We start from the raw sequence: 14727 nt of genomic DNA, 5'->3' as shown, positions 1-14727 counted from the left end.
TATATATATATATATATATATATGAGACTGTGCGCATAGATGAGCACAATATATATGTTTGTCATTTTAGTATATATAGTATATATATTTAATATACATATAATTAACATATATATAATATATACATATGCATATATGTATGTGTAAGCATATATATGTATGTACGTTATTTATACATATAAGTACATCGTGTCCAGTCCGCGATTGACATCTTCAGCCTCGTGCGCGCCAAAAGATCGGGCGATTTATAGTCTCGCGGTTTCTGCAGTAGCTGGAAAAAGGGAAAGATCGCGAAGTTGGATAGAAAGGGTAGGCTTGGAATACCAATATCTCACCCTGTCCGAGGACCGGGAAGGAGAGAAAGTAAAATATAATGAGAGTAAAGAGGGAGCCGTTCCGGCTCTTAAGCTTTTGAAAAGACTTTCCCGGACGGTTCGCGCGCGGATTTCTACGCGCGAACAGTATATATACGGTGTATATATATATATATATATATATATACCTGTCGTAATCGTCTCGAGATGTATGTCTCATGAATCTCGCGGCGAGTGCGTGAGCGGATTCAATGGTCGGTGCGCGACCGCCGTTACGCGAGAAGCTATAAACTTTTAAGTGTATCCATGTACGCTCGACAAAGAGAGTGATAGTCGAGAGAGTAAAGAAATCGAAAGAAGCAGGTTCTATTGTCCGACCGTTAAGTTCAATGGTCGTATTCCGAGAGTTTTTCGTTTTGACATTAGAATTGATAGCTATTGGCTAAAATTGATGTTAAAGAGGAATAAAAAGATTAAGCCGAATTGTGTTGGCTATTGATAAATCACTGGCCGCAGTTATGTCATAACGTCATCGGACATTATTACGTTTCAATTTTAGTACCTGAGACTGTCCGTATGATTAAATAAGTAATGCGATATGATTTTATAATGCATCGCTCGTTGACGTGACATCTTTTTTCTTGCGATCAGTTTGCAAAAATCGATTTTACTTTCGAGAACTTGAGTTACAATTTTACTTCTTCATTTCTTCCGCTTCAGGCGCTTTTTGCTGCACGCATATACGCGTTCTACGCGATTATATAAGACTTATTATATGACTGTAAAATGTCTTTGCAAATTATGAATGGAACGTTGATGATTTTCGAATTAGAGGAAAATCATGATCGCATAGATATGAAGACGTAATATGATTTGATTAAAAAGATTTATCATTACTCTTTCCTCATTTGCCGCGCACACTAACCGTAATGATATTCGAACAATTATATTCAATTTGCATCGTATACAAACATTTCGAGTCATCTCTATCATTGTATCTCTATCATGTACATTTATATAACATACCAAAGAGGTATGTACACTGTTAAACCTATAGTGTCAAATTTTAACCCTATTTAAGTCTGCTTCTACTTGTTACATAGTTATTTTTAAATAAAACAATGAAATTTAACCCAAATTTGGATTAAATTGGACTGTTTAAAATTATTTAACTCCATTGTTTTAATTAAAAATAACTATTTATTAAGTAGGAGCAATGACAACTTAAATAAGGTTAAATTTGACAATGTAGACTTAACGGTGTAAAAATTAGGAAATATGATATACTCTGTCGCATTTGTAACATATAAATTAATTACGCTTACCTTTGAAAAGCGGTACCAGTCGACCCCAGCAAGTGATAGCACCCTTTCTGTTGAATTGACCAAGAGCGAGCTCCATGTAAAATAGAGGAATACCGCCGACCACCAACATCACGCAGTAGGGAACCAGAAATGCACCTGCGAAGAGAAGTACGAAGCCCATTTAAAAACACTTGTCAGTTTAACGCTAGAACTATCAAAGTAGTCAAAATTATTGATTTGCAACTTTAAAAAAGAATTATAACGACGCACTTCCTAAGATTTTCCATTATTTTTGTTACAATATGTAAATAATTAAATTGATCTACATATTTACTTTCTCTCTTCATTTCTTTTTTCAAAGATACAGATATAATATATTTAAATATACGTTAATCGTGTCGTTAGTCCTGTGTTAAAATGTGGAGCAGTCGAAAATAAATGAATAATAATAATGAATATTTGCAGCACTTTAAAACAGCATGCACGATGTGCGTATCTTTCAATTCCTTTTTTCTACTCCAAATTAATTGAGACAATTATCATCAGGGAAATACCTTAAAATTCTGTTTTCTTTACCTATCCTATTTTATAAATTTCATATTCGTTTCATGTTTATATTAAAACGATATTATCACAAGAATTTATTAAATGCTCATTCTCAATCATTATTATAGCATTTTCAATTAACATTGCATCATAATAATACAATTCTATCCGATAATTCAATTACTTGACATAAGTCGATCAAACGAGATCCGATTATTCATTCGTCCATTGGACGTCTATTTAGAACGGAGAGTGTTGCGAAAAATTACTGAATCTTAAGACAAGGGGGGCTATTGTGCGACGAAGTAGAGCAGTTATTGTGCGATCTAGGAAGCGGGAATGAGAGGAACGAAAGAGAGCTGCTTCCGGAAAAGTGTCGTCCCGTACAAGAAGGAAGCGAAGTTAAAAGACGAGCAAAATTAGAGAGACGAAAGGAAAGGCGCGCCGCTAAGAAATGTAGCCGCTAAGAAACTGTTAAAGAAATCATTAGAGTTTACTTTAAAAGGAAACGCGCGCCTTCTTCAGTTTAAATAACTTTAATACAAACTTCAATGAAAAATCGTGACACGGAATTTTGTAAGTTAGCACAATCAAAAACCATTTCACTGCTTGTTGAAAATTATATGTTAATGCTGTTCAATAATGTGCACGATATTTCTCAACTAAAAATCGTTAGATTTATAATAAATCTTGGCAACAGTATATTATTATACATCTCTTATAAAGATAATATTACATATATCTTTTATAAAGATAATATATATGCTATTATTTTTTATATAATGACGGAAATAAAAATGAAATTTTATTTACATTCTCCCGCAGAAAGTAGGAACGAAAGTCACATTATTCCCCGCCGGACGATCAGTTCACTTGTTCTAATGTTCGCGCTGTCTATTGAAACTTTAGGCAGTCGGAATTGCAAAAACTCTTCGGGAATAATTTTTTAGATAAAGCTCCCGGTTCACCGTTCCTGTCAGCCTGACGATCGACTCAGTCGCGTCACCGTGTTAATGTCACCTTGCCGCATTTCCGAAAGTTGACTATCGAATTACGTGCCTAAAAGCACCTCGCTACCGGTGCTCTAAATAACGCACAATGCAGTTATGGAACTAACCCGCTGGTATGAGTGCGTCATATATCGCATTTTTTTCACCGGTTTCTCTCTGAGCCGCGTGTGTTATCTTTCTGCCTCTATGTACACATTGATTTCTCCCATATATAATATGGAATAAATTTATCGAATTCAGCGTTTCCCCGAAAGAACGAAGTAATTTGATTAAGCAAAGTCGCGAATCAATATATTGAGTGAACAAATAATAATGGTATCTAAATCATATTTATGCATTATGTATTACAATTGGAATATTTCAAAAGTATATTTCAAAAGCATTAACGTATACTTTTTTATGTGTTTGTAGATCTATGAAGAAAAGTCGCTGCAGAAGTTTAGAAATATATGAAGATGAAAAAAAAACAAATTTGAAACAATATTTATTATACTAATATAATTATGTATATGTTTATATTGAATATGCGTCAAATTGTCAATCAATATTTGACTTCCTTATACAATATATAGTAATAATTTATATTATGCAACCTTTCATTGCTTGTCGGAAAAAAATTTTATTGAATAAACTATGTTCAGTACCGCTCGCACTGCATAAATAATAATGGCAATGTAGGTAGATGCAATCAAAAAGGGAAGAGCAAGAGACTGTACTTATTTCCTTGATCTTCTCTCTTAGCTCCAACGGAACTTCCGTCCCGTACCCATGGAGATGTAATCGCATTAAGAAGGATATTGTCGTTGAGCAACCTTGATTAATTTCTTCTTGTCCCTGCCGGAGCACAAATCGTCGATCGATCGTACTAAAAATTGTATTCTCTCGAAGTAAGCTATTCATCACCGGATGGCTCCATTACGCGGAAAATTAGTTACGAGTCATAATTAAAATCATGATCCAATCTAAAACGCTCTTAATATGCTTAAACAAAATCGAGATCAACATATCTGGCAGATATTATTCGCTTCTTTAAAAAAAAAATATGAAGGTCCTGATAAAGTTATTGTAATATTTTTATTTTGTAAGGGAAGGCGAATTCGCAAAACATCAAAGATTCGACAAAAATTAATTCCAAAATCTAGAACAATCCCACTCTCTCTCTTTCTCTTGTCTTGACATGTCGCTAACGTCGAGAGCAAACGTCCGGCCCCGGACAACAGTTCCGCTCAATTTTCTCCCTTTGAACGCGAGCAGGCACTCACGCAAAGGCTTAGTGCTTAAAGCTGCATTTTACGCCCGAACAAAGGCGAAAAGCTTGTTCGAATAAAACGTAATGCATTCTCGCGAGATAATCGCGCCAATTGTAGCCCGTCGATCGGAATACGCTTTCACCGATATAGGTACACGAGGGTCTAGGTCGAGCTGCCGCGCCGGTGATGCTGGTGCCGTCCATTAACAAAATTTGACTCGCATTACTTTGAAGAAAGAGAGAGCACGCACTTCTCAAGTGTAAGTATTATAAATATCAAGAGAGAGAACAATCTCTGTGAGCCATTTCGCTTTATGCTCCGAAACTTTATTGTCCTACAAAAATTCATCGGCTCGAATAAATTCTCGGATAATAAATCACGATTTTATGAGAGAGATTGCGTTCGCTAATTTTATGCAAAGATTATTATGTAAACTGGGATCTTAATATACATAAAATATTAATTAAAGAATAATCTAAATCATATTCAGATATGTGTAATTAATACATTCTGAATATAGAATAAAGTTTCTTTGATGTAACACATCTCACTTTAACTTTTAACTCTTTGAAATGAATCGATGCTGGATCACCTGCTTCCTGCATAACAAATTAATCCGATTCACTCGTTTGAATAACTGAATTTGTTATGATATTCCGCGCTACGTATATGATAAAAAAAAAGATTGCGCGGCACGTGAGCTGCGTAAGAAAAACTTAAACCACTAATCTGTCTCATAATACGAGAATTGACTTCCTTATAAATGACATTGCGCAAGGCTACTCGGTCATCGTCGATTGAGTAACCTGTATCGTTACAGCAAACCGGTCTAGAATTTCGATTAGCATTTACGAACGACATCAAGATACATTACAAACGCACGAAAACGCACTTCCTGCTAACCTGGAATCTTAACGTTCAGTCAAATGGAAAAACTGTATATTGTAACGCCGAGAATTTTGCGTGATGGAAATTTCCGTGAAAATTATGACAAAATAATCAGGTAGATACGATGAAGATGCAATAGACGCCCGACTGAACGAACATGCGAGATGAGCTTCCTATAATCGTGATAAACATTTAAAGATAAATTTCCTGCGTTTCTTCTTAAATATAACTTAATTAAAATGAATTTAAATTGAAAAAATAGGCTCCCAAGAATAACTCAATTAAGTATTTAATTATTTAAAACATTATTAAAAAAACATGAACAATTTTATTACAAATACCAATTTATACCAAATAAAAAATTTTTATAATACAATAAATACAATTTTATGTCAAATAAAAAAGTTTTAAAGTATTTTTAAAAATTTATATATTTTTTAATTAATTTTTTTTTAGATGACGAGATAGGTGAACATAGAAATATATTGTGTTGCAAAATATTATAACATATTGCAAAAATTCGAAATGTAATTTTGTTTCTTTGATAACATATTTTGAATAAAATATATATGTTATTTGCGCTTATAATCTCGTTTGCAATCATCTAATCTTATCTTCCATTAATTTTTATAAGTTCGAATTATTCCCAAGTCAAAATAAAAAAATGTGATTTTCTTTTATTTAATTTTTCTCATAAATAACAAAATATACGTAATTTATGTATAACATAATCAAGCAAATAAAATTATTATAGGAAGTTTATCAATTTAAATTCTCTCGAACGATTCACATAACTTTCATCGAGTATCGTTTTATTAGAAATTTTTATGATATCCGTTGAATTATCTCCAATTTGTTTCATATGTCTATTCACTATCGCGAGGGAAAACTCGATGTGTCACGCATAAAAAATGTACGGATAAAAAGTTGTCGAAGTAACGAACAAACGGTAGACAGCCATCGGGGGCTGATACATATCGATACCGTATGTACGGGCTGCTCCGAATTATAATCACGAAACAACACGTTAATAACGCCTCCCGTAGGGCGATAACGACGCAGCCGCCGTCCGGCGGGGTGCAGCGGCGTCGCGCACGTCCATGATCAAAGGCCCGCGTCCCGAATGGGAAATTATAATTAATTAAGGTAATTGGAAATTAGCGACCGATCTTGCCCATCCTAATGGCGCGGAGCCGCGCGCTCTACTCCGCTCTTAATTGAGTTGGCAGCCGCTTTTGAGGAGCCTCTGTATCACTGACAGCGGCCCTAATCGCATTCCTACTGGGGAGTAGAACCCGATAGAACCGGTACTAATGGCGTCGTCGCCGCCGCCGTCGTCGCCGTCGCCATCGCCGTCGCCGCAGCGGGGCTTAGCAAAAGTCAATAAGATTGCCAACCGTTTTCCAAGAGATCGATCTCACGCCGAGAGAAGCGGGAAGCCGGGAGGCGATCTCGCGCGGCGGAGGTGAGATCGGAGCTTTCATCGAGGAGCGGAGACGGCAGATTGATAATCGCGGAAGCTCACGAATAAAGTAAATGCAAATGTATGTTCGACGCCACATGCGACTTATACGGAGAGTACTCAGAAGACATGGGTTTTTTTTCCTCTCCTCTAATAGATCTTTTTCTTTTTAAAATTGAAACTGATATATCTAATTACAAAATTAATTAACTTCGAATGAGGAGATCCTTTGTCGAAATTAAGCTTCGAGCAAAATAAAAATTTTTATTATTTTAAACCAACTTTAAATCTTGGCTATAACGATGGTATCACTCAAGATTCGATGGTATTTGTTGGTCTTTGAAAACTCGTACGTTCCTTCGCAAGGATGTAAGAAATTTAAAACTCAAAAACTGTTGTTTTATGTACTATATATTTATACGTGGAACAACCCTTTGATTATTCAATACAAACGAGTTAAGAGTGACATAGTTCAGCGATAGTTCAGCGAAGAGTATGTTCTCTCTTCCGAGGGTTAATTTACAGGAATTATAACTTTACGTTCAGATACGCAAATATTTAATTATTATTTTATTTGCGTCAGATATTTGCGAAGGAAATTTCATTTCTAAATATTATATTATTTGATTTTATTGCTACACTTTGTAAATCTGAGAAAATTATGGGAACATTTTCACGATTTTTGTGGATTTTTGACTAATATACTAAATCATTAGAAATTTAATTTCAATTTATTTCTCATTGTTCTTTATTGACACGGATCATTATTTCATCAATACTATTTTAACATCTATTAGAAATGCGATGATTCACGTTTGAAGATATCGAGAAGTTTCCAATTTTATTGCTAGTTATAGACAACTTCAACAAAGATTTTTTTCATAATAATAATTTACGATCCTTAACTGGGGTGGTTACTAGGCGTAAATGGGAAAATACTGTAGCTTTTTAAATTAATTTTATTGTTTAATTAATTATATGTTCAAAGATCAGCAAAAGTGTCATTTCTTCTTTTTCCGTAATAAGTAAAGGCGCGAATTAATTGCAATACGAGAAAGTGCAATTATCGTTGCAATATGAGGAGCCTGTTAATTTATTCTGATTTATGCACAGCTATTAATGTTAACTGATAAGTCGGTTTTTTTCGTCGTTTCAAGACATGTTATGCAAATTCGGCGCGTAATACTTATATTAGTGTAACCGAGATGTCAAGGCGGAATGCTCGCAACATGTTAACTGTTTACAAAATTTACATAATGCAGGCAATGCAATTGATAGACAACTGATATAATAGTATAACAAAATAATTAATTAAATATCAATCATATTACAACAAAAGCGACATTTGTATGCAGTATGCTATTCGCAATCAAGCATAACCTTCTGTTTCTAAAAAAAAATAAAATAAAAAAATCTTAGAATTCTTAGAATTCCTGTTATATAATAAAGCTGAGTTATTGCAACTTGCAAGTAAAAGAAATTCAAGCGGTGAACACACAGCTTTAATCACTTTCGCACTCGCCCGCTCTCGTTAAAAAACGAAGACAAGGGTTAACATCACTATGGGTAAACGTCCCACGCGACTTACGAAAAGCCGCCCTGTAAATTACTACTTCTCTGTAATTATAACCAATTTGGGCACCTGCAGAGAGTTGCTACACCGTCGTCGGGGAATCTTTGCCGGGCGAGATCTAAATCCCGAGGTCATTTTCCGCGAGGTAAATGCCAATTAGCCGACCGGTTAGCACGCCCATTGCTCGCCGGCTGGAGTATATTACTCGACGACGCGTAACACCCGACTCTACCCCGTCGAGTTAAGTTAACTGCGAAATAACGTCCGACGTTGTTACGGGCATCGGTTGACGAAGTTTTCCCCCGCACACGAGTATCGAAAGGGAGCTAGCCGTGACAGTATGTTCTCGCGTCGCAGGAAGTCACGCAGAAGAACGCAATAAAAAAAAAAAATAAATAAAGATAACGAAGAATGTCAAGGTTGAAGGAAGAAACAAGTAAACTTTATAGTTCAGCAACTTGTGTATCTTCTTGCTTAATTAATTTCGAATTTAAACCGAGAGCAACGGCTCAACCGTAATCATGACGATGTTTTCCGTGACGCAAATAAGTGATTCATAATGCAATTTTCCGCATTGACGCAAGTAGTACATGAGACCCTAACTCCGTGGATCCGATGCTAAAGGAGTAATAATTACACTCCGGACGGACGTAATAATAAACGTTTTAAACAGCGTTCCTAACGCAAATTGACATCAGTCGCCATACAACTAGTCAACCGATTAGAATCGACGGCGGATTTGTTGTATCTCCCGGATTTCAGAGACGGACGGGGAGAGAATCTCGTTCGGCGCGCGAGAGCGCCGAAAGATGAAATGCGATCGACGCAGGTGGAACCGGTCATAATTCCGTCCGGCAATTTCCGTCCACGTGTATTCCTGAGGCGCAAAAAAAAACGCGAGGCGTGAATAATGCCAGGGTTCCCGCGATCGATGATGCGAAAAATTATACGAAGCTCGTGGCGAAGGCGCGGTGGAGGAGGGGAGGGTTTCGCGTTTGCTTAGGCGAAACCGCGGGACTCTCGTTACTCTCGTAACAAAACGCGAGCGGCGGGGGTGGGATAATGGGTGAAAGGGCGGATTATTGAAATCGTATTCCTGCCACTGCGCCCCGTCAATGACAGGGAGGAGCACTCGACGCTCGCGCGCGAAATAATCGAAAATAAACCGCGCGGAAAACGCGTCGCGCGCGTTGCGGGCGAGCGAGCGAGCGCACCGCCCGCTCGGACTGCGGATATGCACTTACCACCACCGTTCTTGTAGCAAAGGTACGGGAATCGCCACACATTGGCGAGATCGACGGCGAACCCGATGACCGACAGCAAGAAATCGAGCTTCCCCGACCAAGTCTCCCTGCCGTCGCCGGCCGCGTTGACGCCCTTCGCGGCATTCTTTACCACCGTCGACGACATCCTTCCGGAACCTGCAAAGCAGCGGCAATAAATATATACGATCTCTTCGACTCGTAATTGCGTTTTCTAAAAGATAACATTAAATTCCCATGTAAGTTAATTATAGTCAGAATTTAGATAAAGATCTTTAGACGATGATGTATTAACATGTGCAAAAATTGTGTAATAATTTATCGCTCGGTTGACTGAGATAATCGTTGAAACATAATACCACAGGAATATTTCGCATTTCTCAACATATGTAGGTGCATCTTACATCACCAATAATTCATATAAAGATGTCAAAATTTATGTTGCTTTTTTATTTGTGTTGCTGTTTGATTTTTAATTAAGACCCCTATGTTTCACTATATAATCATAACGAATTATAGAATTCGACATTTTCTCTTTTCAAATAAATTAATGTCTTGCATGCCGTCACTCAAGAAATTAAAAAAAAAGATAATAACTCGAAAATTTCCGATCCCGAGCCTAGAAAAGGAAATGATTACACTAATCCGGGAAAGAAAATTATTTATATACGTTTTGCTTGAGCGCAGACTATAGAAAGAAAATACAAATTAAACGACAATGAATATATTTTTTCCGGGAGATTGAGGGCTTAAAACGAGCTTTTCTTAGAAGCAAAAGTCTCACACGTCCACTGATCAATATAATCACGTAATCTTGGAAGCACACAGCTCATGAACAAGTGCATAAATCTGCATGCCTACTGCGCGCGCGGGATTAGGCGCAAGGTCGCGAGTGTGTGCGAATAGCGAAAGGAACCGAGCGAAAGGAAGGCGCAAACGGGGAGATGAAGAGGAGGGATAAGTAGTGGAGAACGGATGGCGATAGCGCAATGGAAAGGAAATCGGCGATTCGACAGACGGCGCGTGTGCGCGCGCGCGCGCGCGCGCGAGAGAGAGAGAGAGAGAGAGAGAGAGAAAGAGAGAGTACGTGTTTATTATATTTATTTATTAACGTGAAATATATACGTGTGTATGCGAGAGAGAAAGAGAGAGAGGGGGAGAGAGAGGAGCGCGTCGCGTGCGCGACGGGGCGCGGCGCGGGCGCGTGTAATTTGGCGACGACAAGTTATCGATAGCCCTTCAGGCGACAACGCTCGACGCCCCCAACGAGCCTCATTGTACCCCGTGACGGGTACCGGTCAAACAGCGTATATTTCAAAGGCGATCGCGGGCGATCCGGCCTCGAGGGGCCACTCGACGAGGGGTTTTCTGTCACGCGCACTGATCCACGCTTATCCACGCAGACCGACCCAGTTAATTGATATTCGGCGGTCGCGGAGACACCTACGGACGCGCGAAGATGGACGGCGACGAAAAATCATCCGCTCGCCGCCACCGTCGTCGTCGTCGTCGTCGTCGGCGCCACCGCCGCCGCTACCACCGTCGCGGTCGTTGCGAGATCGCTCGCTCCCGCTTCCGTCGCGACGTCGGAAACCGGTTTGCCGATGAAGGATCTGGCCGGGTCCATAAATGGAAATAATTGAATAATGCATTTAAAGAATCCGATCTAATAAAATTCATTCGCATAAATTAAATGCATTTCGTAAATATAAAATGATTCGAAATATATCTGAGGAAGAATATGATGATTTTACGAGCATATTTCGATGTTGTTTTTTATTACTTACTTCGTTTTTAGATACATTTTTTAAATTTTTTATTTTATTTTTAAAATTCAGAATACAAGGACAAGATTTTATTTTTAGTTAAACTTTTTTTTAATTTGAGGATTTTGTTTGTGCAGATACTCTTGAATAGTATTTATTAAATAATATTGACAACAATTTTTTACTAAAATTAATAATGTATTGAAATTGCTTGATTAATTTAAATAGAAATCTTTCAAAAAATTGATACATGTTCTCACAAAAATAATATTTTTTAATACAATTAATTTAATAAAATCTAATTGCTTCGCTTATAAACGCATCTATTTCACTATTTAACTTATTACAGCGTTTTCCTCTATCTTTTTAACTTATTACAATGTTTTCCTTTTATAATAAGGAAAAATTGAAATGTAAAAATCGTTACAAAATCTTCTTTCTCTTCCAACATGCAAATGACGATATTTCAATCGATCTATCATCGGTTTTTAACAAGTATTCCAAAACTAGTTTTGACGAGGATAATCGCTAGAACAGAAGGAAAAGATGGAGTTATAAGAAGAACGATATTCTCCGAAAATTGAATTTACGTCGACATATTCCTAGAGGACCCTCGTGCTTATATTTACATATTCGGGAGTCGATTTTTTCTCGCGGAAATTTCATCTCTCGAATCGCTGTCCAAGGAGGTATGAATTAACAACCATAATCGCGATCGGATTGCAAAGATATAATAAGCGAACCGCAAATGGTAATATATACCCGCAAGTGCATACGCACACACGGAGGACAAATAGGAGAACCACAATGACGCGCGGAATGAATCGTCGAGATTTCACGTTCTTTTTTTTTGATACGATTACTACGTTTTTTCTGTCACACGTTTAAACTAGACACGCCTTAATTCTTGCGTTAACGCAAGACAGGTCTTGTTTTCCACTTTGACTAATACAGCGCGGCCTCTCTTAGAACATCAGAGATTTCTTGTTTCATAAGATTTTTATTCAGAATTTAGAATTATTATCAATAATAATTCTTAAAAACCGTAGAGGAGAATTAAAATAGACTGGAAAATTTTGATGTAAGAAGAATCGGATTTCTAATTTTTATTTTCTACGACATACTCTGTTTTCTTTCGTAGAGGCAACATTTCGTAAATTCAAAGTTAACTATTCTCTGTCTGCAAAATTATTCTTATTTTTCATTTCGCAAAAATATTAAACTTTAACGATGCACATAAATGTTTAAGATTAGTTTATTATATAACAATAATCACTCTTAATAATAATTAGCTCGTGTGACTATTATTAATTATTTTCTGCCAATAGCCACTAAATCAAAACAAACATCGCGTATCAGTTTTTCCCGTAATTGAAGCAATTGAAGAAAGCAAACGGATAATTAATCATTCGCGAAGCGATAACTATACCAGCTGTACTCTAAAGAACTGTATGCAAAGTAAATAAAGTAATAAAATAATACGCTGGTAAAAATTAATTATCAAGAAATTTATATTTATTTTTGATAAATTGATATGTAATATATGTATATAATTTTCAAAATAATATAGATATATAAAATTTTACACTTATTTCTCAATATTAAATTCATCATATACTAAAATTTGAATTTATGGAAAATAAGTAATTCTCACATAGGAAATTTCGTTAACTTTTATATTTCCAATTACTTTTAAAATGGTTCCATAGCAACTGTTCATGGATCAAATTTAGAGTCTGAAGAATATTAATTTCTTTTATATAGACAGAAAAAGATATGAAATTATTAATATTACGGGATATATTTTCCCGTTATTAAAGAAAGATACGCGACGTTTGTTTTGATTTAGTGATTATCGGCAGAAAATATTTGATATTAGATAAACATTGTTTATTTCTAATTTAACATTTGCCTTTGGAAAGATAGCCAGAGATTTTTTAATGACATTTGTATAAAATGTATCTTTCTGAGATGACGTAACTTAGAGATGAATATGTATGTAATATTTAATCATTCACAATAACAAAAACGTATATACTCGTGAATACATAGACAAATTCCAAACTTCAATTGTTGATACAAAATCTTTTATACGCGTAGCGACAACACATGCAGCGAGTATTTCTCTGCGTCGCAATAATCTCTATAAATATTCAGAAAAATGTTAATTTAAAGTGAAAAATATTTATATATCTACGTCTTGCACAATAAACATTAATATTCTTTTAAATCAGTCAGATACATTTTTATCCTAAACATCTGCCAAAAATATAAATGTGGTGATATAAAAATACAAGTTTGTAAGTTTTTTCACTTGGTGTAACACCTTGCCATAATTTTGCAACTCTAACTCTCATCTGCGATGTAAATTCGAAATCCCACGCAATGATTGCTTAATCCGCAAATCAGTTCAATATGTAATCTTTATAAATAGTCAGAAATTGCTTAGAATATGCTATAATATATTATAACATATTATAATGTAAACAAATATGAGAGCCATAAAAATGGCATAGTTAATAAATTTTTTTTTCATGTCTAGTTGATGTCGACTCATTTAAAATGATATGAAGTATCGAAGTGAATCATGAAGTGACCTTTACACATGTCATACGATTTTCATTAGCTCTTTCACTATGAGATATCTGTAGTCGTATCTGTTTCTAGATATTATTTATAGGACATATTTTACAGAAGATATCTTTAATTTTATTTAAAAAAGAAACAGAAATAGAAAAGACACAGTTTCTCTCTTTATTTTAGCTACAATATTCGTTGCGTTACGTTCTTCGCGTCGACAGAAAATTTCGCAATGAGAAAGGAGATTTATTTTTTTTATTCTATCCGCCAGATTTCTCGTATCCAATGTTTTCATTCCGAACCATAAAAAATCTATCAAATCGTACGAATCAAATGACGATATCTTTGTGCCCTCGTCTCAAAATAAAATACAAACTCTATACGTGGTAGGGATTCCTTGCCATCTGAAGCTACGTGAAAAGAAAAAAGAAGAAGAAACCTACCGAGACGGCCTTCCATCGTCCTGAGTCTATATGCAAAGGCAGCCTCTTTCGCTTTCTTCTTCGGCGAATTCCTTCGCCGAGGGAAAACCCGAAATGCTCGCGCGATCGGCGCGGCCGGTCATTCGGGCGCGAATTGCGACGGCGGACTAACTACTCGCGAGCCGCGATCCGGTCTCAAATATTCATTCAAACGACGGCTTACGCGAGAACGCGATAGAATAATGTCGGAACAGTGGGAGAGGAGGATTCGTCGGATCCGAAGAATCTAACGACGAATTCTCGGGTGGGGAGTTTCCCCCGGGGCGGAGTTTCCCCGAGAATTACGAGAA

General features: G+C 36.4%; 1 protein-coding gene across 3 annotated transcripts in view; it reads right to left on the bottom strand.

The window, feature by feature from the left end:
- LOC105456410 (sodium-dependent noradrenaline transporter) overlaps positions 1-14727 on the bottom strand; it is a 30332-nt gene that overhangs the window by 13332 nt on the left and 2273 nt on the right. For 2 of the 3 annotated variants that reach the window (XM_011700406.1, XM_011700407.1), the window contains exons 2-3: positions 9592-9768; positions 1640-1774 (exon numbers count right to left, since the gene is read on the bottom strand). In XM_011700406.1, the coding sequence (XP_011698708.1) occupies positions 1640-1774; positions 9592-9757 (301 nt within the window). In that variant the 5' untranslated portion in view covers positions 9758-9768. Of the gene's footprint in view, positions 1-1639; positions 1775-9591; positions 9769-14398; positions 14561-14727 lie in introns of those variants that run through there. The other variant, XM_011700405.1, reaches the window with a different exon arrangement.

The sequence above is a fragment of the Wasmannia auropunctata genome, unplaced genomic scaffold (assembly GCF_000956235.1).
Source record: "Wasmannia auropunctata unplaced genomic scaffold, wasmannia.A_1.0 LD335690.1, whole genome shotgun sequence".
Lineage (NCBI taxonomy): Eukaryota > Metazoa > Arthropoda > Insecta > Hymenoptera > Formicidae > Wasmannia > Wasmannia auropunctata.
Note: the sequence above shows the minus strand (reverse complement) of the source record. Positions and strands in the feature narration are given on the sequence as shown.